The 24,117-nt window shown below is 40.0% G+C and overlaps 1 protein-coding gene across 1 annotated transcript in view; it reads left to right on the top strand.

Annotated features, from left to right (window-relative positions):
- Positions 1 to 24,117, top strand: part of ehbp1l1a (EH domain binding protein 1-like 1a) — a 39,177-nt gene that overhangs the window by 5,721 nt on the left and 9,339 nt on the right. The window contains exons 2-15 of the mRNA XM_062383663.1: positions 1,725 to 1,782; positions 2,042 to 2,137; positions 2,246 to 2,299; positions 2,407 to 2,585; positions 2,745 to 2,890; positions 4,191 to 4,259; positions 4,495 to 4,722; positions 6,001 to 6,183; positions 6,823 to 7,020; positions 7,133 to 7,276; positions 7,835 to 7,915; positions 8,120 to 8,179; positions 8,262 to 8,367; positions 23,622 to 23,796. Coding sequence (XP_062239647.1) covers positions 1,725 to 1,782; positions 2,042 to 2,137; positions 2,246 to 2,299; positions 2,407 to 2,585; positions 2,745 to 2,890; positions 4,191 to 4,259; positions 4,495 to 4,722; positions 6,001 to 6,183; positions 6,823 to 7,020; positions 7,133 to 7,276; positions 7,835 to 7,915; positions 8,120 to 8,179; positions 8,262 to 8,367; positions 23,622 to 23,796 — 1,777 coding nt within the window. The remainder of the gene's footprint in view (positions 1 to 1,724; positions 1,783 to 2,041; positions 2,138 to 2,245; positions 2,300 to 2,406; positions 2,586 to 2,744; positions 2,891 to 4,190; positions 4,260 to 4,494; positions 4,723 to 6,000; positions 6,184 to 6,822; positions 7,021 to 7,132; positions 7,277 to 7,834; positions 7,916 to 8,119; positions 8,180 to 8,261; positions 8,368 to 23,621; positions 23,797 to 24,117) is intronic.

The raw sequence follows: 24,117 nt of genomic DNA, 5'->3' as shown, positions 1-24,117 counted from the left end.
ACAGATATTTGCAATATGTATGGAGTTATTTATGTTAAAACAGTCTCTATTGACATTGCACTGGGATGTCTCCCATTGTAGTCTGTTTAATGTCTGTTCCAGCTAGTTTGGACATCTATGTTCTCACCTACACCTCTCCCTGAGTTATACTTTCAAAATGGCCGTGCGTATCCAAAAGTATTGCCGCAGGCTGCACTGTCTCTATCTGTGTCACAAACAGCTGCTGCCCCACCATTATGCCACTCACTCAACACAGTAGATGCAGATAGGTGATCCTCATACTCGCAGGTAGGACTGGGTGATTCATTCAATTTCAATGACGTCATGGTCGGATCGTAGATTGTGATCATGGAACATAGATCATGAAGATTGGTCCTGAATCAGAGATTGTGACATTGGATCGTGATGGCAGCTGATGGTGGATCGTAATGGTCGATTGTGGATCCTGATGGTGGATCCTGATTGCTGATACTGGTGATGGATCATATTAGTTACTAATATGATATATTATTAATTAATTATGAATTATTATTATTATGAATTACCAAAATACTGCATGTAAAAAATGTTATACTAGTTTTTCCTTACTCTTTTTGAGGGTTAAGGTCAAAGGCTGTCATACCTTGTTAAGCCCTATGAGACAAATTGTAATTTTCTGGTTAACCGGAATCAGAATCAGAATTATTTTTATTGCCACGTCTATTTGCATATATTGGAAATTGCCATGGTTTGGTTGGTGCACTCTACATAAAAACAATTGTATTTCCTTGAATAAACGTTATGCACTCAAAAATATGCCAGGGCACTACAGTGACCCCCCGCTGTAAAATTGTTGCTGCCGCTGCTTCAGGATTGCGGCAGATCCACATTATAGGCACGGTATCCTAGTACTGTGCTGAATTACCCTGCCGCATGTCCTCCTTTCTTACTCTTGCCACCCCCGCTGATCTGTCCTCACTTTAACATGTTAACAATAAACACCATCACTATTCAGAAGTTTTAAAGACACCTATAGTACTTGCAATTTACTTTGAGTTTGTCTAATTCACTTTGGAGTTTATGAGACAGGTATTTAAACACATTTTGCGTTCACGATGTTCACCTGCCACACAGGAGACATAAGGTGGCAGTTACAATCTTGATTCATTATCACTCAATCAATCAATAACTGAATATGTGATCGGCAGTTTATGTCAAGAGACACACGCACACACACACACTCTTCCCTGCCCACTCTAGTCTGTTATGTAACATGGGCGCAGAAATTATTTATTTTTCTTTAAAGTTCAGTAGATGTGCGATGCTTCCTAAGACAATGAGTAAATCAAATAATAGACCAATATATTCATAAGGGCAGTACTTGTGACTCTCTTGTATTCAAATAACATATGATTTGTCCAATAAGTCTCAGTGGTCAAACTGTCCATCCAAATTCACAAACCGTTTGCTAATATACTACATTTACTTTGTCCTACTTTATTTTGTTTCTTGGTTTGGACTTTTATAATCGTTGTACTACCTAATGGAAATGGAAATGTACCATCAGTGGTACATTGCTATTTGCTGACACTCAGTGTGTCAGTGTGAAAAACTATTTACAAAAAAATTTAAAAATCATAATATTCCAACTTGCAGAAGAGTAATCTACGGACACACTGGCATACAGCAGGCAGTGAACAAAGATAGAGAAATGGATATACATTTGTGCCTTTCTGTGGTTTCAGGCAACCAGACAAACTGAGAGTGGTGTGGATCAGGAGGAGTCGACGTCACAGCACAAAGGTAAGAAAGCAAAGAAAAGTGAGACATACAATAGAATTCAAGTTTCATTCAATAGCTCATTTACTTTTCATGGCTCTCGGAGTAGAAAGTACTCTCAAATACTGTGAAATCTGTTCTTGATTTTGATGGATCAAGAGGTTGAAATTCTTTATTTTTGTAATTTAAAGTGTGCAGAGGTTAAACGACAATTCATTGAAAAGTTAGCCTACGTTTTTCTGAGATTGAATCCTTTGTTTCTGTTGTTCTCATGTTCTGCAAGCTCCACAGTTGGCAGCCAGGGATTCAGAACCCCTACAGAGGTCTGGTGATTTGGCAGGTTCCAGAGAGTTTAGACGTCTCTGTCACACTCTTCAAGGCAAGTCTCTTCTTAGTTGTGGCTGATTCCTAATGTGAAATTGGTAAGTTATTATTCTTGACAGGAAATGGCATGGCTAAGACACCAAGCAATCATGTTCTTCAACAGGAACCCACTGCTGAGGAGTTTGAAGACAAAGATTGGACTTTTGTCATTGAAAATGTGAGTCTGGTCCGTCCGTGATATCCTTAGTTGTGGTTTCATATAATTTATTGAATGAACTTTTAATTGGTAGACTCAGATGATGACAAAGTTGGTTTCTTCTACAGGAGACAAAAGGCTGCAGGAAGGTGCTGGCATCAGTTGATGTCAATATGAAGAAGTATGCCAGTGCCACTTCGGCCCAGTATGATGTAACACTGAAGCTCAAACCAATGTCCGTCAAAGTGGTGGAAGCCACGCTGAAACTCAACCTGTCCTGTATCTTTCTCAAAGAGGGGAAGGCCACGTATGTCCTCAACTCATCTATTGGAAACAGTTGTACCTCAAAGCTGTGTAGTTGTATTTAAGAACTTCTATCAGCAGTTAAAGCCCAGAAAAGGTTTAGCGACCAATAATGATATTTTATCAAAATAGTTTTAAGATCAATCTTTTTCTACCCCCACAGGGACGAGGACATGCAGAGTTTGGCCAGTCTAATGAGTATGAAACAGAGCGACATTGGCAACCTGGATGACTTTGTTGACAGCGATGATGAGGCGGGAGAGGAGCGAAGGGCCAGCTTTGGAACTGGACATGCTGCTCACGTTTCTGGTAAGAAGAGGAACACGTTTGAGGATCATTTGGATGGTGACATTAACTTAACAAACACTCTAAGATCAAACTGTTTTAATCTGGGAGATTAGTACTTTAAAAGTAATGACTGGCAGATTATGTCTTTTAGAGTCTTAATGGCCACACAGAGCACTTTGCATCAGTGCTCACATTGTGATAGATTTTCATACTGCTCTTCACTAGCAAACACACTCACACATTGATGGTACATTAGTATATTGCTCAAGGACACTTCGACAAGTGTGAGTTTTTTTCTCTCCACAGTGCTTGCTCATTGTGGGAACTGTTAGCTTTCTCTCTTATAAGGTCTTGACCTAAAGTGCCTTGAAATAATATATCTTGTGCTTCGGCGCTGTACAATTAAAACTGAAATTGAATGGTCTTGTGGATTCGCTATCATATATTTAGTGGGCAAATGGACAACTATCGGACCGTCTGTGGTTCAGGAGGTAGAGCGAATCATCCAGTTATGATAAGGTTGGAGGTTCAATCCCTGGCTCAATTCTCCCTATTCCTCCATATCCAGAACACCTCATGTGTTAGTGTGTGCTATATGAATGTGACTAATAGTGTGAGGTGATTGAGTTGAGGAAAACGTGCCTTAAAAGACATTGATCAATATTTCCTATGATTGGAAGGTAACAATTAATCAACTGAATTGACTGTTTACTAAATTGGCTAATGAGGAAGGGGTCATGTGATATGAGCCTGACGAATCAGTGAAGGCTATGTTGGGACTAAAAAGACCCAATCAGCAAGCATTCTGGAGTGTCTGTGTCATCATTTCCAAACATCTGTTTCTGCTCGTCCAGACTAAAATGCAGCACCGCCATTGTCAAACTAAAATGGGGAAAGCATAATTTCCAAACATCTCCATTGTAACGGCTCTAGAACTCTGGAGTAGTGTGGACGTCAGACGTGATTGATGTATTTGCAAACGAAAACGTAGTAGTATGGATGTAGCAATAGACATCGCCAGTAGCATAAGATCACCAGCATTAACTTGAACATGTGATTTTAGAGATTGGTCTTATATAAAGTGCTGCTGCATTGAATACAGCACAGCAACTCAGTACGGTTTGCAACGTACACACTAGGTTATAATTAATAGGGGTCATTTTCAGCCTCACCTCTGTATTGATTAACGAGTTAGAAAACAATGATTCTACTGAAGTTTTTTTCTCAAACTGCTGCTTCCTCTCATGCTTCCTATTTTCATATTTACCTCTATTTTCTTCAATCTTTCTGTGCCCTGTAACCTTTTATCTTCCTCTAACAGCTTCTGCTCTTTCTACTGCAAGAATACATGACCTGGCTTGGAGGCCTGCAATTGAATCAGGCCCCACAGGTATTTTTTTTATTTTTCCAGATTTACTCTCCCACCTTTTCGTTGGGATCCTGATTGGTCACAGTATTCCCTCTTGAAGACTTATTATATTGACATATAGAATGTAAATCAGATATGTAATGTGAAGATTTTTTTCTCTTGTCTGTATTATTGTGGAGAACACTAGTCTGATGATCACTGTCCATTTCAGTCGTCCGTTCGTTCATTTCTTCTTTTTTTCTTATCTTTGAACCAGTGATGGATTGCAAAACATCTTCAGGCATTTCCTCCACCATCTCGGCCCCATTCTATCCTCCTCTGCCTGAACCCCCACACCCCTCTGTTCCATCCTCTTTATTGCAAACCCATACACGACCACCAAGCACTAACCAGCAGGCCCGGCCCTCCCCCTACTCATTACCGGCCTTTACACGTGCTCACCCTCCTGCGCTTCCGAAAATCTTCCAGCCAGTTGCTGGATCAGGTATCTGTGAGCAGATATTACTCATCCTTTGTCCCTTGTTACTTTCGGATCAGACTGTTTTGGTAGATATTAAATAACTACCTTTTTGTATTGTAGAGTTACACTTGAGGTTTGGACAAAGTGTCTACAGTAAAGTGTGGTCAATCTTCAATCAGGCTTATATAAAAAAAAGAAGTCAGTGTATGTGTTCAGTGAAACTTATGGTGTGTAGTTATTTAATGTGATCCTCATGTTTAATTGGAACATGCCACCCTCTGCTGTGTGCATCATATCTCCGCCAAGGAACAAATTGAATGTCCTTGTTTTTAATCCTTGAGCTTCCACCAGGCCGACAAATGATTCCTCATCATGTGAGATTTACTGGCTAATTTCTGAATGTTCCATTTACACAGCAGTGTTCCACAGTCACTGTAATTGTGTGTTCAGGAATGTGTCTCCAATGGCAGCCAGACAGTGCTGTTGCTCTGATCTCTGTTGGAGGGGTCAAGTGGCTGCAAATGATTGAGAATGTTTATATTCTAGGGAAACAGCCATGAGTCATTTTATTTTAGGGATACTGATTATATGTATGTAGTAAATAGTACGTACAGTATAAGGCTGATATATTCGTAATTCTTTTTTCCTTTCATGTTTATTCTTCTGACTATAACCTTCCCATGACTTTAAACATTGCACAGCCCTGCAGAGTAGTTCAATACAAGCTTACTTTAGAAGCTAGCTTAGACCTTTCACATTTACTGTACAGTTTCTTTACAAACAGTTTTAAATAACACTTTCTTCTACATCACCTGAATTAAGTAGGTGTTTAATCAGATGTTAATCTCAAATGTTAAATGTCCAATGTCCCTTATCCTCCCCATGACAAAATAGCTATATTGTAAGCCTTGTCTCTTGTTAACTGTTGGTAGTATTTACAATTACATTAATTGTCAATAATTTAAGCAAATTGTGAATTTTTTTTGGCAATAGAATTTGATGTTTTGTCAAATACACTTTTTTATTATCTATTTATGTGACTCAAAAAATGTATCATAAAGGACACCAGCTTATCTAGAAAGTGCATCAATCAATTGCAATGCCACACTATAATTCTAATTAGTGTGAGAAAGCACTCTGGGAGGATTTAATGTATTTCTCTGCATCTGTCTGTTTCTGTTTGCAGTTTTACTGGCTGCTAGCATTTTATGTATTTTTAGTTTATTTCGCAATTTTCATATCTTTCAATTTTCCTTCCTGCCCTCCCCTTTCTGCCATTTCCTGCCTCTCCTTTCTTTTTAGCTCCCATTTCAGCTCCTCGTAGGCCCCATAGCTTCCATAGTGACTCCTGTCCAGCTGAGGGCTCGGAGGCCCAACTCTTTTCTACCTGCAGTTCTCCTGAAGCCCTTTCCATCTCTTCTGTCTCTACTACACCCTCTGATAAATCTCTTCATCCCCCTTTTTTCTCTGGTGCTTCACAAACAGGTATTTTGTATTTCCAAATTTAAAGTAAACACTAATTCTGTGTTAATGTTCAGTGTAAAAGAGACCCGAGCTTCTATTAAAAGAGACAGTTCCAAATGTATGCGTCTGCACCGTTGATAGCTGTAGCCAGAGACTATTTAATTTTCTAGGTGCAGGTTGGTTTTGCATACTTGCATTAGGTATTACATTGAGTTTATTTTCTATGCAACATATTTTTGCAAAACATTATCGTAAACTTGTTTTAGAGGTCCTACTTGGGCCAGTCAATTGGAGAATAGTCAAACAAATAAATGTAGATTGTTATTTTGGAGAACATGCTGAACTAGTGAGTTCTTCGTAAGACATTTTTAACTATATTGCCTTTATTTAGCAATCGTGGTGAAACCATGAAAGGCTACGGTTGCATATTTGACGTTTCGATATCTGATGACAGCTCTGTTCCTAAGTTGCTTGAGCTAGATTTAAAGCTTCCTTACACCAAATGGAGGAGCTGCTTCTCCTGCATCTTGGAGGTCTCGAGAGCTTTTAATGCAACAAACCAACATTTTTTATTTAATGTGATTTTAAGCTTATAACTATTCAAATGAAAAGTTTTAAACAGCTGTAGTCTTACCATCTGTTCCCATCTTCCTCTCTCAGCATGTCCTACTATCTGGAGAGCGCAAAGCGTTCCTTCTGTTTCTTCTGTCGCCTCCTCCTCATCAGCTACTCCCACCTTCTCTCCTATTTTACTTCCACCACCTCCTGTTCCACACCCCAAATCTCATCCCACCTCTGGGGGAGGGCTAGGGTCAGGCCTCACCAGACCCACCAGTCTACCATCTGCCCCTGAGACAGGTACAGGGAGAGAGATACAGTGTGGCCCTACTACAGTAGTTCATACTTTTAATTTCACAAACCTGTAAGTTTCTCTATCCTCCCATGTTTTTCATTCTCATCTATTTTCCAGCTCCCTGGCAGAGTGAATGGAGGCCTCCTAAATCTCAGGCCCCTCTAGCACAGAAAAACCTCTCTCCAAAGTTTCTTCACGTCTCTGCTAATGATCCCAGAGAGCCTGCAGTGCTGCCGAAAAAGCAGAGAATAGAGATGCCATGTAATGCTGCTTTTTCAACCCTGACATCCTTCCTTACTGATCCACCTGAGCCTCCCTGTTTTACTTTTGTCCCTTTCATTATTTTGTCTGCTCTAGCCTAAACCCACTACCTCGTCTCCTGCTCCTACATGTAATTAACCAATACTGTATGTTGCCTTGGTTCATTCTCACTACTTCAGCTTTTAAATTCGTAAAAATGATCTGACCCGAGATCAGTCTCTTGACAACTTATATTGGTTTTGTTGTCAAGCTTCCCCCAGACATGCATGTCAGTATGTAAGTGTGATCGCAGATCGAAAAAAGCTCCATTTGAACAACCACATTAATAATCACATCGGCTAACATTTGATAAAATTGCTAACTTTTTTAAACTGTCCTTTACTCTTGCTCTTTGTTACTTGACACATCAATGCAAAAACATGGGAGAAAATGCCCACTGAACTGATTTTGGAAAGCATACTCAAAATGTTGCTTATTTATATCCCTTCATCCGTTCTTTCCCTCCTGTCTCCTTTCTTCCTCTCCTTCCTGTCATGCCCACTGTTTCCTCCTCGTCAGCTTCATCCTCTCTGCCCATTGATCAGTCTTTGGAGAAAAAAACACAAACTGTGATAGTCTCCCCCAGTGACCAAGATACAGGTACAGAATAAAAAAGGAACAAGATTCATTGTTCCTGCATGTTTACCAGCAATAAAATAATTGACCAAATCCATCTGACATGCAAGCTCACGTCTCCCTCTGCTGGCTGTTTATATTTGCTGGTAAAACTATGCACTGTTCATTCTGTAGTGGCATATGAACAAATTTACAGGTTATAATTTATAACATTTCCTTTTCTTTTAGATTTCAAAAGACAGTTGAGCACACTGAGCGAAGAGGGTAAGCAGTGCACAACATCTACAGGTGAGCATGAACACAAAATGAGGTAAATTAGAATAAGTGATACCTACATAGAATGACTACAACTTCATAATACGTTGCTCAGCGCCTGATCCAAGGGCTCCGACCAGCCGGATGACTGAGACATCCAGGGCTTCAGATCAGAAAAGAGATCTGCATTTTGGAATTGAGGTTCATAAGACAACAGCAGGGTGAGTAAATATGAGGCTACGTTGTTTTATCAGGAATGGTGTGATTGGCATGGCTGCTATAGAATTACTGACCCCAGAAACTTTTGACACACCAGAATTTGTGGCGGCAAATATTTTCAATGAGTTGCGGTTCATGATTTAAGAGAAATATTTCAGCATGAATCTCGTGTTTTTCGTGAAGTAGCTTTGGACAACTGAGGAAGCTCTAATCAGTGGGTGAAGCTTAACACTTTTTAAAAATTTGTTAATAGGGGGACTTTGATACTTTTTACTTTATATTTTAATATATATATATATATATAGAACACAGACATAAGGTGACAGGAAAAATCCGGATAAGGTGACAGGAAAAATCCGGATTCATAATCAGACATCATCAATAAATGAATGAATAAGTGTGATCTTCAGTTAATGTCAAGAGACGAGCACTCAAACCGAGACCGACATCGACACACACACACACACACAAACACATACACACAATATACAGAGTATATAACATTTTGTAGAATAAATCTCAATTGTCAAACTATCAATATTACCCATCTATCTATTACCAGAGAATGAAAATCTTATTGACCCTCAAATTCCTCCACCCCTTGTAATATTCCAGGGTACACTAAAAATGTATCACAATTTCAACATCCTTTTAATTTCTTTGTTTCTAGTTTCTTTGAAATGAGCTCAATAATTTGCACCCCCAAATTGTATAAAAAGTGTGGAAGAAAATAATAAAATGTAATCTCTCTTTATCTTGAGGTTCACAATAAAACAATTGTAGGCCTGAAAAAAAAAAACATGACAAAAAACTTTTAAAGGATGGAAAACATTATGGGGTAATAGTAGAACATTAATATTTTGCAATTAATTGGCAATGATTGACTTTTTAACAGAGGGAACTAGTAATAGTTTGTAGGGACTTTCTGAGCTGGTATAGCCAGTGGCAGCCATCTTGAAAAACCTGGAAAAAAACCTGTTCATTTTTAGCCTACAAACAAACTCATTTATTTAGCTTGAAGGGGTTCAAGGAATGTTACAAAACATTATAGGTTAAATTCAGGACTCAAGGGAAAAAGTAAAAAGCCAGGATTGCCATATTGCCAACAGCCACATGTGAGGGATCCCTCTCCCAGGACGGACACAAGTGCAATTGATGTCACGTGTATATGAAATACCCCTTTATTTTCACTTGAAAATCTTGTAGAATAAGACCTTGGTGCCCTCTGTTGAGCAGCCTCCACAGCTTATGTCTATGTTTGTAAGTTGCAGAAAAAATATATTCTTTGGCTGTGCATGAAAAATCCTCTGCATATAGTAATTATTTTTGCATTCAAATTTGATCAAAAAATAACTTAGTCCAAGTCATGTTGATGAAGCAAGTGTCAGATCTGGTAGATTTCCTTCATTGTATGGAAATTATATTTGTATTATTATATTTAGCACTCTGCAGCTTGCCAAGACCTGGTAATTTCTTCCGTGGTTTATGATAAAGTTTATGTTTCTTTGATAACTTCCTGTTTTAAATCTCCTGTAGTATTGTTTTGCCATATTATTGTCAGACTTGTATGCTGTTCAGCATTGTGACTATGGCCTGGGTGTGACATAATTCCTGTGATGGAGACTTTCCTTACAACCTACTGTCTATTTATCCCTCAGACTTAAGAGCACTGCTTCCCTTCTGACCATTAGCTCCAGATCACCCATTGCCCCAGGGCTAAAATATTTTGAGATGCCAAAAACACAGACGGATCAGACAGAATCAAGGGTGACAAGGATAAACCCCAACATCCAGGAAAGGCTTCCTCCCCACTTGTCTGGAACTAAGCAAAACCCTGATTTTCATGATCCAACATCCACTTCAATCAAGGAGCTTCTGGTTACATCAAGGAGTCACCTGTCTCAGATGTCCATTCAGTTAGGGAGTCCAATAGCTCAACATGAGTCTGTTCAGCATATACCCCATTCTCCTACTAATCCCCAAGCATATTCCAAATCCCTTCAGAGACTTTTGTTGCACTTGCCTGAAACTGCTACAACTTCTGACACAACACCAATATTAAGGGTAGGAGTGACCAACAAAAAAGAACCTATAACTAAGGATTTTGGGTAAGTGTGGCATGGTGTTCTGTCAGTTAATGCCTGCCCATGATATAGTCTCATAAATGCTTCTGAGCTCCTATAAAATCAAGTAAATTATCAACACGTAGATATTCCTTCAAAGTTTTCTTAAGTCCAAATTTGTGTGCTGACATCAATCTTTGGTATACTCTACTCCTTCAGAAATGAGAGTATTGATGTCTCAGTGCCATCTTGTCTCAGAGGCACCAGTTCTACTTTTTCTTCAATGGAAGTGAACAAAATTCAAGAAACTCAGACTGGAGAACAGTCCTTTACAACAAACTCACTGTGGAAGGAGCCACAAAGAGGCCCTCTAAGAAACAACCCTACTGTTTCAGTACTTGCTGTAGATGAGAAAATCACATGCATCACAGCTGCCTTGGACCAAGTCACTTCAAGATTGGACTCTCATGTTGGGTATCTCTCTGGACAGCAGACCACAACAAAGGATTTATCAAATCAAACAGAAGAATCTATGGCATTGCCTCCTACTAGTAACTTTGTTGTCTGTAGTTTGGATTCAGATTACTGTATGGAGGAAGGGAAAACTGAAAATGTGGCTCAGTCGATAAATAAGAGGCTATCGTGTGAAAGAGATTGTAGAGTTAAACAAGAGCTTGGGTTACAAAGCTCTACAGTCAGTATAGAGGAACAATGTGTGTTCATTTCCAAGGTAGAACTTGGTCTATTGGGTACTAGAGGGAGTTCTGTTTCTCATTTACCATCAAATATACTGTATGAAGCTCAGATTGAAGGAACTTTGAGAATGCCAAGAATGATTAATTTACTATCAAGTTGCTCACAATATTCCAAGATTCCTGGTATGCCATCTTTACATCAGTCACAAGTTTTAGCTTGGCCAGATGAGAACAGTTTACTTTTTCAGACGTTACCCAGCAAGATATTGCCAGTGCTCCTGTTAATAGATCATTTTAATTTCATTTATGCAGGTAGTGTAGGAATTTCAAAAATGGTGGACCTGACACCATCATGCTCAAAGTCTGCAAGTATACCTGGATTCCCATCTGCTCTGAAATGTGAACCTAATATGGCTCTGCTTTTACCTACATGTTCCAAAGTTTGCACTGTTCCAGGTTTAGCCTCTGTTGGACCAGTGCTTGGATATGATACAAATGTTTGGGACGGATGTTCTCTATGGACAAAGAAGTTGCAGATAAAAGAAGCATTGGTTTCAAATCTGTCCTTTGTCCTGGAAAAGTCCCAGGAGGATAAGGAACACATAAAACATATGGTTAATATGTTACCATCTTGTCCCTGTAAGGTAACCATTCCTGGATTTGCATCTGTGCCACAGAAAAAAGAACCTTGTGTACCATCAAGGAAATATCCTGGCATGGTTGATATTTTTCCAACTTGCCCAAGAAAAACCAGAGTCCCTGGTTTTCCCTCTAGGGAGCCAGTTAGTACTCAAGATGAAGGTTTTCTTGTAACCGGGCATATTGTGATGGCAAAACCATTTTGTAAACGTAATGTCCTGATTCATGATATTTCCCCAAGTGTTGCTCAAGATCTAGGCAAAGGAGACTTTTGCAGTTCAGTGGCATTGTTGCCATCATGTCCGGCGATATCGTGCTATGCAGGTATGCCCACAGCACCGCATAAGCTGACAAGAAATATTGTCAGTATTGTATCTATATGCCCTAAACAGACCAAAACTCCTGGTATGCCATCTCAAGACCAGAACGATTCAGATTACAAAGACTGGCATTCCTTGAGGATATTAATTAACAAGAGACCGAAGAAGAATATATGTGTTTACATTGTTCAGTGGATACAGAAAGATACTGACACCTTTAAATATGGTAGAATGGTTGATATGTTAATGAGTTGCCCTAAAAAGGCCAAGGTTTTTGGCTCACCCTCTGCTCCAAGGCAAGAGCCTAGTATGGTTAATGTATTGCCCACATGCCCCAGATATAGTGCAATCGCTGGTTTGCCTTCAAAGACTGGACAACAACTTTGTCCCTCCACCTGCAAGGAATGGTTTGCTTATAAAAGTCTGCAATGGAATAGTCCATTTGTCCAAAGGGAAGGGCAGATTCTAAATGCAGCTTCATGTTTTGATAAGAGCACTGTAAAAAGAATGAGTGCATTATTACCCTCTTGCCCTCCGATTGCTATTGTACCTGGGTTTCCCTCTGCTCTAACACTGACATTAGCTAATGGCCCAATTATGGTAAAATTGTTGCCTAGTTGTACAAAGGAATCCAGAGTTCCTGGAATGCCATCCTTAAAGCAATCCCAAGTTACAGCTTGGCCAGATGATAGGAGGTTAGACCTTAGAATTACGTGGCCAATGACGTCAAAGTGGCTGCAACAAACAAGGTCTGCACTGTCACATTCAAATGATTTTAATGTGTTCCATCATGATGGTGACTGTGACATATCTATGGTATCCATAATGCCCTCCTGTCCACGGACAGCCTGTTTACCTGGCTTTCCATCACTACAATGTCATACATTGGCTTATATGCCAAGCATAATCAATCTGCTGCCTACTTGTCCAAGACATTCCAGAGTTTGTGGAATTCCATCTAGATTTTACAATGAGTCTGATGAAGTAGAATGGAGTGTGGACAAAATGCCAGTGTTGAAAACCCCATTAACAAACCCCAGAAAGATGTCAGTAATACATGACCAAAATATGTATTTCAGAGAGAGGGGGGTGGTCAGAATAATGGTATCCATGTTACCATCTTGTCCCAAACACTCTAATATTCATGGTATTCCCTCTAAGTTAGGAGCGAGACCAGTGGAAACTTTAATTAAAGAGGCCCCGAGCATGTTCAAATCATTTGCCACTTTACCAAAACACAGTCAAATTCCAGGTCAGCCTTCAAAGTATGGTACAAATGAATTTGATGGCTGGTTTAAGGGCAGGGATGCAATTTGGGAAACCCCATTTAATAGAGGACATAAGTTTGTTAACCAAGATCTTACAGTTAGGGAACTTCCACCCTGGGACAAAGAAATACTGCTGAGTATGCTTCCATCATGTCCACGACAAGCCCTGAATCCTGGATTTCCATCTGCTCCACAACCCCAAGCTGTTGCTGCCATTCTAGAAAGAAATCTCAACTCTGTAGAATTGACGTCATGTTGCCCGACACAGTCAAGTATCATTGGTTTTGCTTCAAGAGCATCAGTTATTTCTGATTCTAAAGTGGGCTGGCCCGTGGCGACAGTAAAGACACAAGGCTGCCTTCAATTTCACCAAAAGCATTACTGTCTTTACAAAGATAGAATACAGGCAGTTCTTTCTCCTGAACCTTCTTGTCCACTGCCTGGTATAGACCAGCTTCCCAATATGGTGAATATTGTGCCTTCTTGCCCAAAGAAAGCTTCTGTTCTCGATGCACCATCAACACATGTGCACCAGTCAGGACAAGGGTGGCTAGTCAAAAAATCTATATTGATGAGTAATCAGTTGGCGTTGGAAGAACAATCCCTTAGTAGGTTTAATGTCAGAGAGAGATCAATGCAGTTTATATTCCCCATCCAAGATGAACAGGAGGATGTGCAACGAAGGACAGTTGAGTCATCAACCCGTCCCATTGAGGCCATTGTCAGAGAGTTACCAACATCAAGTTTGCAAATTCAAGTGGATCAGCCATCCTCAAGATTTGATGGGATTGTGATGTTAGATGGTGAGGCAATTCCAGCCCGATTAGATCTTGACGCAAAGAAAACAAGATTGGATGTGTGCTCACCTTTAGAGATGGATAAAGATGATCAGGGCTTTTGGACAGAAGCCAAAGGAGTAGCTCTTCTAGAAAAAGGGTGAGTGGGTTGGAATTGGAGAGTTGGCATCTGTCTGCGAAGTCAGTGGAAATTGAAACATTTGCTTTCTGACTCTGTTTTCAGAAACTTGCATTGCAGAATGTGGCACTCCATTCCTGACACGCCACTATTCTTGAGTGTTAAAAAGAGGTGGGTTGCCTTGGTTTGCACAGTGGTGCAATTACGTGTTGCATTTGCTTTTGTCGTGCGTGTCATCTGTGGAGATTTAAATTGCTGTGCGGTCCCCAAATTAATACAACGATGTCTGTCTTGTCCCTTGTCATTGCTTCAACCCTATGGGTCAGAAAGAAAGTCCGGAAAAACAAATATATCAATAAATGAGAACATATACTGAAATGAGGACTTAGGAGAGGGTGCACGGGTCATTGTGGAGGGTCACAGTTTCATGCCTGTAGAAGAGCTAATTGAAACCTTTTCACTACATGCCATGGCATTGTGAACCAAGGGTATGTGCAATACTTGAGAGAGTCAGTAAGTGAGAGAGAGAATAACACGTGACATTTGTTTCTGTCAGAATAATTTATTTGTTATTATGTGTTGCATGATGATAATGCCCTCTTAAGGTAGACTTCATTTTTATGTTAACACTGGACTTATATATAGAACAAATATAATAACAAAACAACTGCAGAAAACAGGCACGAGCGCAAGTAAAAAGTAACAAAGACACCATGCTTGGTGCAGTATCAGAAGAAACATTTGATTTTTGGGAAAAATTATTTTTTAACGAATCAGTGGAGGTACTAACTTAACAAAGATGTGTATAAAATAATCCTCTGCATCTGTGTGGGGGAAAATCTTAATTTAAAGAATTATCACAATTAATGTTAATTGAAAGCTACAGTTTTATATTTATTCTGAGCTTTTTATATAGAGCATATGCGGTACAACTTTTGAGCAAGTGTTTGAGGAATTGGCTATGAAGGACTTGATAGGAAGTATTTTTTCAGCTCACCCATGGGCTTTACAGCACTGGCTGTAAAGCAGTAGTAGGTGATTCAACCTAAGCAAATGTTGCATGATGTTTTGCTTGCAGGAATGCAGCTTTTAGCTCTTGGGAAGAGTTCTTAATACAGACTTGAGCAAGTGTGGTGTGGTTTTTATTTGCATGCATGATACTAAAACAATAATTTTTAATAGTTGTAATTTATATCTTTGCTATCATATACACATTTGTTGTATTTTTACCATGGAGCACTAATTGCTTTGTCATTGATTGACTGGTGTGCAATGTACAACTCAATTGGAATGAAAATATGTAGAATTACATTGCTGGTATGGCATTTCTTTTGGCACATTCCTTTTGTTAACTTTTGACTAAAGCATTGTATTTACCTTCTCTTTAGACCTCCACAAATGGTTTCACTACAACCATCATGCCCAGTTGTTGCTGGTGCAGCAGAACCCCAATCCCAGACCCAAATAATTAATGCTGAGCAGATGTTAGAAAAACATCCTACAAACAGGACCATATTGTGGGAAGAGCTGCCAAAGGTGTTGCCAATTTTCCCTGGTGCTGCCATGATGTTAAACACTGATGATGAACTGACGACAAAGACAGAAACTGAGATGACAGATCTGTTACCGATATGCCCAGCAGTTAGTGGCATATTTGAATTTTCTGCTACTGCTGAAAAAATGAAGGAATGCCCATTGGACAGCCAGTCTACAAGGAATAAGCCACCAAAGAATAAGGGAATTCTAATCAGTGACTGTGCTCTTCATTTAAAAGAAGAGGCAGATTTAGATAAACAAACGGTTGATAAGACTTCCTCCAATCCTAGTCCACAGTGTATGCCATATTATGTTGAGACTGAAATTGAGAACAAACTGTCCTCTTTCATGCTAATATGTCCCAGTATGTCAAACATTGCTGGCATGCCATCTAAATTATCTGTTAAAGAAAAACATTCACTTATCGAACATAAGCCAATCTGGGAGAAACAATCAAAAGTAGAGGGAATCTTTGCAGGATGTGCATTTTTTGAGGATGGAATGAACATGCAAGAAATGGTGTTACTGGTGCCGTCCTGTCCCAGAGAGACCAGAACTCTAGGGTTCCCATCTTTATCACACTACAGTTTTCTTTTCCGTGGACAAAGTATGGTGGACATACATCCCTGTTGTCCACATGTATCAAGTATACCTGGCGTACTATCTATCAGCGGAGCTAATAACAGATCGTGGATATCCCAACAGAAACCACTTATAGATAAGAAAATTAAAACTGAGCTGGTTGTCATGGCAGTTTCTACTAAAGTAAATCATGAATCAGATATGATGAGCCTTTTAAGGTATTGTCCAGAAACCTCTTGTGTTGAAGGCTTTCCATCATTAATGAAGTATCAGTTGAACAAAAGCCGGGCTCCAGATTACCAACCATTTGGGGAAACGCTGACAAAAATAAACATTGCCACAATTGAAGATATACCTCACAATGAAGAAATGAAGGCCATGTCAGTAGGCCAAACGTTTACAAAAGAGACTCGAGTGCATGGATTTCCATCTGATCTGCCACCTACAGTAATCTGTAAATGGTCTAGTAGCATCAGTCTCCTTCAATCTTGCCCATCTATCTCCTTTATAGCTGGTTTTCCATCAATACAGAAAGCTGACAGCAAAGATTGGAATATTATTCGTCATCCATTACGGGCGAAGCCATTTAAAAAGGAATCTGTCTTTATACTTAAGGGCAATGGAATACACAAAGACATGACAGGAATTGTTTCTCTTGCACAAAGTTGCCCGAGTAAATCCATCATTTTTGGATTTCCCTCTGTACCAAAACCAAGATTGAGTTATGGTATTGACATGACAAATATGATCAGTCTTTCATGCTCTATGTCAAAAGAGTCGCAAATACTAGGATTTTCATCATCTCATAATTCAAAAGAATGGAAAATCTGCAAGAAGCCACTTTTTGAACCAAGAATGAAAGTAAAGCAAGTGTCACTGAATGACGTATATGAAAGAGACAAGAGAGCAATTAAAACTATGATTTCCCTTGTACCATCCTGTCCAAAAGCAGCGCGAATGCCAGGATTCCCCTCTCATCCAAATCCCCTAAGTGTGTATTGTGCACCAGATATCATCAGCCTTTCTGCGCTGTGTCCCAAAGTTTCCAGAATACCTGGAATCTCATCAGTTGTTGGGAATATGAGTTTAACATGGGTAACAGAAAAGGGATCACTGTTTAAGAGATTACCAACGATGGGGGTCATATTTGACACATCAAACGACAACAAAAAGATAATGATGAGTATGATTTCCCTTGTACCATCCTGTCCAAAAGCAGCACGGATGCCAGGATTCCCCTCTCATCCAAATCCGCCAAGTGTGTATTGCGCACCAGATATCATCAGCCTTTCTGCGCTGTGTCCCCAAGTTTCTGGAATACCTGGAATCCCATCAGTTGTTGGGGATATGAGTTTAAGATGGGTAACAGAAAAGGGATCACTGTTAAAGAGATTACCAACGAAGGGGGTCATATTTGACAAATCGAACAACAACAAAAAGATAATGACGAATATGATTTCCCTTGTACCATCTTGTCCAAAGGCAGCACATATTCCTGGTTTCCCCTTTATCCCAAATCCAAAAACAGTATATTATAGCCTAAATATAGTCAACCTCCTTCCTTTGTGCCCTGCAGTTTCTACCATATCAGGATGGCCATCAGTTGAAGGTCATGAGGAAAAAGGATGGGTTTCTGAACTGGGTTCATTGATGAACACACCGCAAAAGAAAATTCTGTTTAGGATTAACAGCTCACCAACAAAAATAGACAAACAAAACATGCATTCTTTGGTTCCATGTTGCCCAGGAGCGTCAAAGATTCCAGGTTTCCCATCCAACCCCAGATACAATATGCTGAGTCTTTTACCTGTTTGTCCAAAAGTATGCAGTTTCCCAGGCTGTGCATCCGGTGAAGGGGCCTCAGAATTCCATTGGCTTTTAGATCCCCACCCTTTGTGTGATTTTCTTACAAAGGAGACAATTTTGTTGATAAATACGCCAAATCAAGATGGGGCAACTTTGCAAAAAATGTTGGCCTTAGCAACATCTTGCCCACAGGCGTCAAGGATCCCTGGGTTCCCCTCTGCACCTCAAACCAAATCCAAGATTGAACCCAATATAACAAGTTTGGTACCTTGCTGCCCCAGTGTTTCGAGTCTCAAAGGATTTGCATCAATGACGACAACCCCAAGCACAGAATGGCTACATGAAGCAAAGCCAATTTGGAAAATACCTCAGCAGAAGAAGACAGATGTGACTATGACACTTGATGGACAGGACCAGCTAGTTTGCCCCAATATAAGAAGCATGGTAACATTAGTGACATCCTGCCCAAAAGAGGCCAGAGCATGTGGTTTTCCTTCCGCTCAAGTTGTAAACAGACCACCAAACATGGTCGATTTATACACATCTACCCCGTGTGTTTCATCTGTCCCAGGTTTTCCCTCAGCAAGGATGCTTAGTTATGAACATAACGCAATACAAACAAGGATACCACACCAAAAGGTCTTGTTTAATAAGCTGCAGAATGAGAAGATTGTTCTTATTGTTATGTTTCCAGCTAAACTTATACAAGATGAAATTAAGACAATGGTAGCAATGGCGCCATCATGTCCAGATTTTACTAAAACTCCTGGTTTCCCCAGCATTTTGCAATGTAATCAAACAGCGGAAGAAACCATGGCTACTCCATTGTCTTTGTCTACTGAAAAGCTTACATCTCCAGAGTTGCCTATTGGAGAGTCAGCCGAGTCATGCCCTAAAGACACACAAATTCCTGATGTTCCCTTTACATCTGTCAGCAGCCAAAGCACAGAACTTATACATGGTGAGATTTACAGTGTTATGGTCAAATTGAAGGATCAATTTATTTCTGTGTCTTTTCTTTTGTCATTTTGATTATGTTTGCTCTTATGACAGTGAAAAAAATCAAAGATGGTGCCAAGCAAACCGTAGACCTTTCTATACAAAAAGGGTAAGTGTAAGAGCCCGGTAATCTGGCATTGTTTGCTGTGAAAGGGGTCCATCTAGTGCTTGCCTAACATGGACTTTGTGAACTATTAAACCGTAGCTTTAGTATCTTGATTATAGAGTGCATGGTGAATATCAGCATCTCTTAAATCTGTATTTCATCCCTTTTTGTATTACATTGCAGTATTATTTATGTGGCTCATGCCTTATAATCTTTTACCTTTGGGTCCCCAGCGTATCGCAAGTAGACAGAATAGCAGCAGAAGAGACCCGAACAGTGAAGGAAACGTTGGACACATCAGAGCCAGTAGGAGTCTTGGGTTGGGAAGTGTTGGAGGCAGAGGGAACAGTAACAGAAAAACTGGCAGAAAACTCTATGTCAGCAAATAAGGAAGAGACCCAAGGATTAGTAAAGGCTATTGTGGGTGTTTTCCATAAGGGGTAAGTGTGAGACTAGTATTACATTAATATAGCATGCAACATGGTGTGTGCATCAAATATTAGTAATCCCCGATATAAAACATTTTGGCACCTGCAGCATCAAAGGGTCAAAAATATATTTTATGAAATCTGAATTTGGAACCTCCCCGTTCCCCTATTTATCTCTTTTATTAATAATGAATGGATGTTATACAAATGTTAAGGTTATATTGCTCATTACACGTTATAGCCATTGCTTTATCGGGCTTGTTGTTGTATAAGTTAAAACAAATTAAAAACTGGATCGCATTTATTTCTATATTTCAATACTCAGTGGTTGCTATAATTTGCTACATGATCATTGAAAACGTTGTTTTTGCATGATTTCAGAATTCACTCACAAATTTCACTATCCATTTCTCACAGTTATGAAACAGTAGTATCCATATTGGGGCCATCTAGTTCAACTGTAGTGGAAGACAATCATCAACCCAGGGGTAACTCCTTTATGGACCTGAAGGAGAAGACAGACACCCCTTCAGATGAGATCGTTCTCCATGTGGCAGACAAAACTACTCCTACGCAGCAGATAGAGGGACAGTTCGAAGAAATTGACAATGACTCAAACATTGAATATCCAACAAGTCCGGAACCTTATATGAGGAACTTAATATGCGATCAATCAGCATCTCCATCGCCAACTACGGACAGTGACGACTGGCATTTAGTTTGTGCAGGCATGAAGAAATGGCCACCATTGACGGAGGCAGATATCACTGAAATATCAGAAGATGGTGAACAAATAGATGTACGAGGTGTCACTGATGATCAATGGCATACAAATGAGAGATCACTCACAGGGCAGGACTCTGCTCAAACATCAGAGGACATAGAAAGTTTATTACCAAGGCATGAGACTCCGGTAGAACAAGATGAGGTTAGAACGGTGTTGACTTCTTCACAGCTGGATAAAGGGTGAGTGCTGGTGGACTATGACATGCAAGTATTTGGTTGCATGGCGTGACAATATACACGTCCGGCATTTTGTTTCGTAACATTGTCTCTTGTTCTGCCGAGGAGCGCTTACTTGTCAGGAAATTGGGTGTCAGGTCTTTGTAATAGCTGTATGGATTGGCATTGTGATGTGGTATGGTCAAGCTGCTTTTTCTTTTTGTCTTATATATAGGTGTTGTAAACTAAGGTCAACGTTGTTTATTTGTCCTGTATGTGCTCCTGTGTCATGCTGTGTGTACATACAGTAACTAAATTAGAATACTCAAAATTATATAATTTTTGTTTTGTGATGCAAAACAAGATTTAGTTGCTGTCTTTTAAGTGGAGCAAATTAATGGAGATTATGAATTTGATGGGGATGGAGTGCATGGAACAACTGTCCGAAGAAGTCAAAAACAGCATATTCTAAAGTCTTTTCTTTCTCTTCCTTAAGACCTGAACAAGCAAGCTTGGAGGAAATGTCTGCTACTTCCCTGCAGTGCAGTGGAACAAATGAGTCTTTTACAGGTGCAGATGAGCACAGAGGGGTACTTAAAGGCCAACCCTTGGATGAACAAAACATAAGTCCAGCTAGACCACAAACTGACATTGTGGTTCCTCAGCGTGGCAGAAAGCAAAAGCGTGGCATTCCAGAGCCTCAACAGAAAGGATCTAAACAAGAAAAAGGCATTGTTCCAATACGGCCACTTAGAAGAAAGGATAGCTTAACACCAGACCGAAAACAAAAGCATCAAGCTATTCCAATCAAGTCTGTTCGGAAATACTCTACTGATGATCCTGCAAAACAGACCACTGACCTTACGCCATCTTGCAGCATAAATCTTGTATCTCAGAAATGCCATGACCCAGAAAGTGTTCAGATAATATCCACAGGTAAACATGGACACAAAGAGGAAGCAGAATCTGTGCCAACATCCATGTATGTTGCTCCTCCTCGTATTAAAAGAAGAGATAGGAGTTTGCCACCTGAACCTCCGCCGAAAAGGAGAGAAACCTCTGTCACGAGAGAGAAATTTGTTGAAATAACTCATCACCAACAAGATATTATAGATCAAGTTGGTCCTGCTTTAGAAACGTATGTTCCTTTTACCACTGAGAGAGCATGTCAGAGAAGCTCTGATGTCTGTGGAGTAATTGAGCCTTTACAGATCATTGACAAACCATGTCAAACTGCCACTGAAATGATCTCTGCACAACCTGCAGAAAAAAAAGAACAAAGTATTAAACAAGAATCTCTTGGGAGTACATCGGCACAGAAAGAATTGGTCTGTTCAAAGGACAACAAACAAATCTATTGCGACCCAGATTGGCCTAAGAAAAGCAATACCACATCTTTGCAGGTCTTAACTCAAATAATTACTTCCTCGGAAACAAAGGGAATTGACAGCATCACCCCAAAGCCAGAACCAGAGATATCTCAGGTTGAGCAAACTGCTAGTCTCTCAATCATCAAGATGATACGTCTTCCACAACGTGGAAAGAAATATCCTTCAAGCAATTATAGCAAAATTGTCAATGACAAGGGAGTTTTGGATCAAAATGTACCTATCGTTGCAACCATGGACATTACAACACCAGTGGAGATTGGCAACACTGTGATGGGTGATATAGAAAAGATAAATCAGTCTAAAATAGCAGGTCAGATAGTTGGTGATACATTCAACATCGCATTTTCTCAGAAATCAGAAAATGCCCCAGAGATAGCAGAGGCAGATAGAGACAAACAAACAAGTCAACCTATCCCAAGGCCTCGTGCGAGGAAACGTCTCAGTGGCTCCTTCCCAGATGACTTCACAGCTACAGTGAGAACATCTCAGGCAGAGGGGGCACAGGCAGCAAGGCAAGGTGGACCCATATTCATTTCATCAATGGTTCAACACAGCAAAGACCTTCTTCCTCTGGTTCATCAGCCTTCTTCATCGATAGAAGAAGTGAGCGGTGTGTGTTTGAGGAAAATCCGATCGAACACTGACAGCAGTGTTCAAGTAGAGGATGGTTATGCTTCACAGAAGACCACGGTATCCTTAAGCTTGCCCATACCAAAACCAAGAATAAAGAAGCGTCTCAGTGATTCCTTCCCAGATGACATTTCAATTTCTGGCTCACCACCTCCCTGTGTCTCAGACACAATAGCTGACTTGGTTGGTCAAGAAACAGTCCAACGGAATGAACAGTCAAGCTTGTCTCTTCCTCTGCCTGATTTAGACGGCACGCCACCTGTGGATCCCTCCCTAGGATCATGTCTAAGTAAGCCAGAAGATACATTTGTCACATGCAAGGAGACAAAGGAATGGTCACCATCCCTGGATCTAGCTTTGGGCTCTGAAGGAGGCTTTGTCACAATCCAAGGTGAAAATTACGTGGCATCAGAGGTAGAGCAGGATGTGCTAGCAGCAATGCAAGAAGACCATTTTTCAAAGCCAGATTCCGCAGAGGATACTGAGGGGCCACTGGATGAAATCAGTGAAGGCTGGACTTTTACAGATAAGCATGTTGTTTCGTATTATTCAGCAAATGGTACAGATGCTGCATCTTCTCAGGATGACTGGCTTCATGTAGAGGATGGTAAATACAGTGAACCGATGGAAATAACACCAAGGAAGGAAATGAGAGATGAAGAGTTGGACTTTGGATTTGTGTCTGTAGATGTAGCGGCTGGTTATTTAGAGGATGAAAGGTAAGATTAGTGGAAGATAGGTTATGTAATGTGTGTTTATTTGATTGAATATCCTCTCGATATATTATAATAAGCATTGCCATTTCCTTATTACAAAATATTTAATATTGTCCTTGAATGATGTTACATAAACCAAATAGTTTGGAAAATCAATAACACCAGATTGTTTTTTCAGGATAAACTTGTTTTGAAAGAAACTTTCTGTTTGTCCTTTTAGGCAAAGGGAGAGAGCAGAAGACTCTTTAGGTCAGCCTGTACCTGTGACTCGTGGCAAGAAGCGTTTGAGTGGGTCTAATCTAGATGACAGCAAGACACAAGATGCTGGCCTTCACCAAACCAGAGAACTGACGACACCTCAAAAAAGACCTGTAGATGGGGCTGCCTGTTCGGAGGTATGTTACAGTTTGTCCAAACCTTTCAATATTTGTGTATTAGTAATTGATCTAATAACTGTGTGCATGATAATGCTTGGAACAAAGAAGCCTCCAGAGAGCTATCACCAGTGCTGCACTTCCCCTCAGTTTTAACGAGCTTTGTAGCCTCTTTCAACTTATTTTTTGATTTGGTGAACTTTGCTCTTATCATCTTAATTTTCATTGTAATTATTATACTATTTCTTTGTGACCTGGTGCAGTATCATGCTGGTGGCAATCAAAGGGTGCACATGAATCACATTTTACCCAGGACTGATTGCATCAAGTAACTTTCTCGAC

Source organism: Platichthys flesus, chromosome 24 (genome assembly GCF_949316205.1).
Source record: "Platichthys flesus chromosome 24, fPlaFle2.1, whole genome shotgun sequence".
NCBI lineage: Eukaryota > Metazoa > Chordata > Actinopteri > Pleuronectiformes > Pleuronectidae > Platichthys > Platichthys flesus.
Note: the sequence above shows the minus strand (reverse complement) of the source record. Positions and strands in the feature narration are given on the sequence as shown.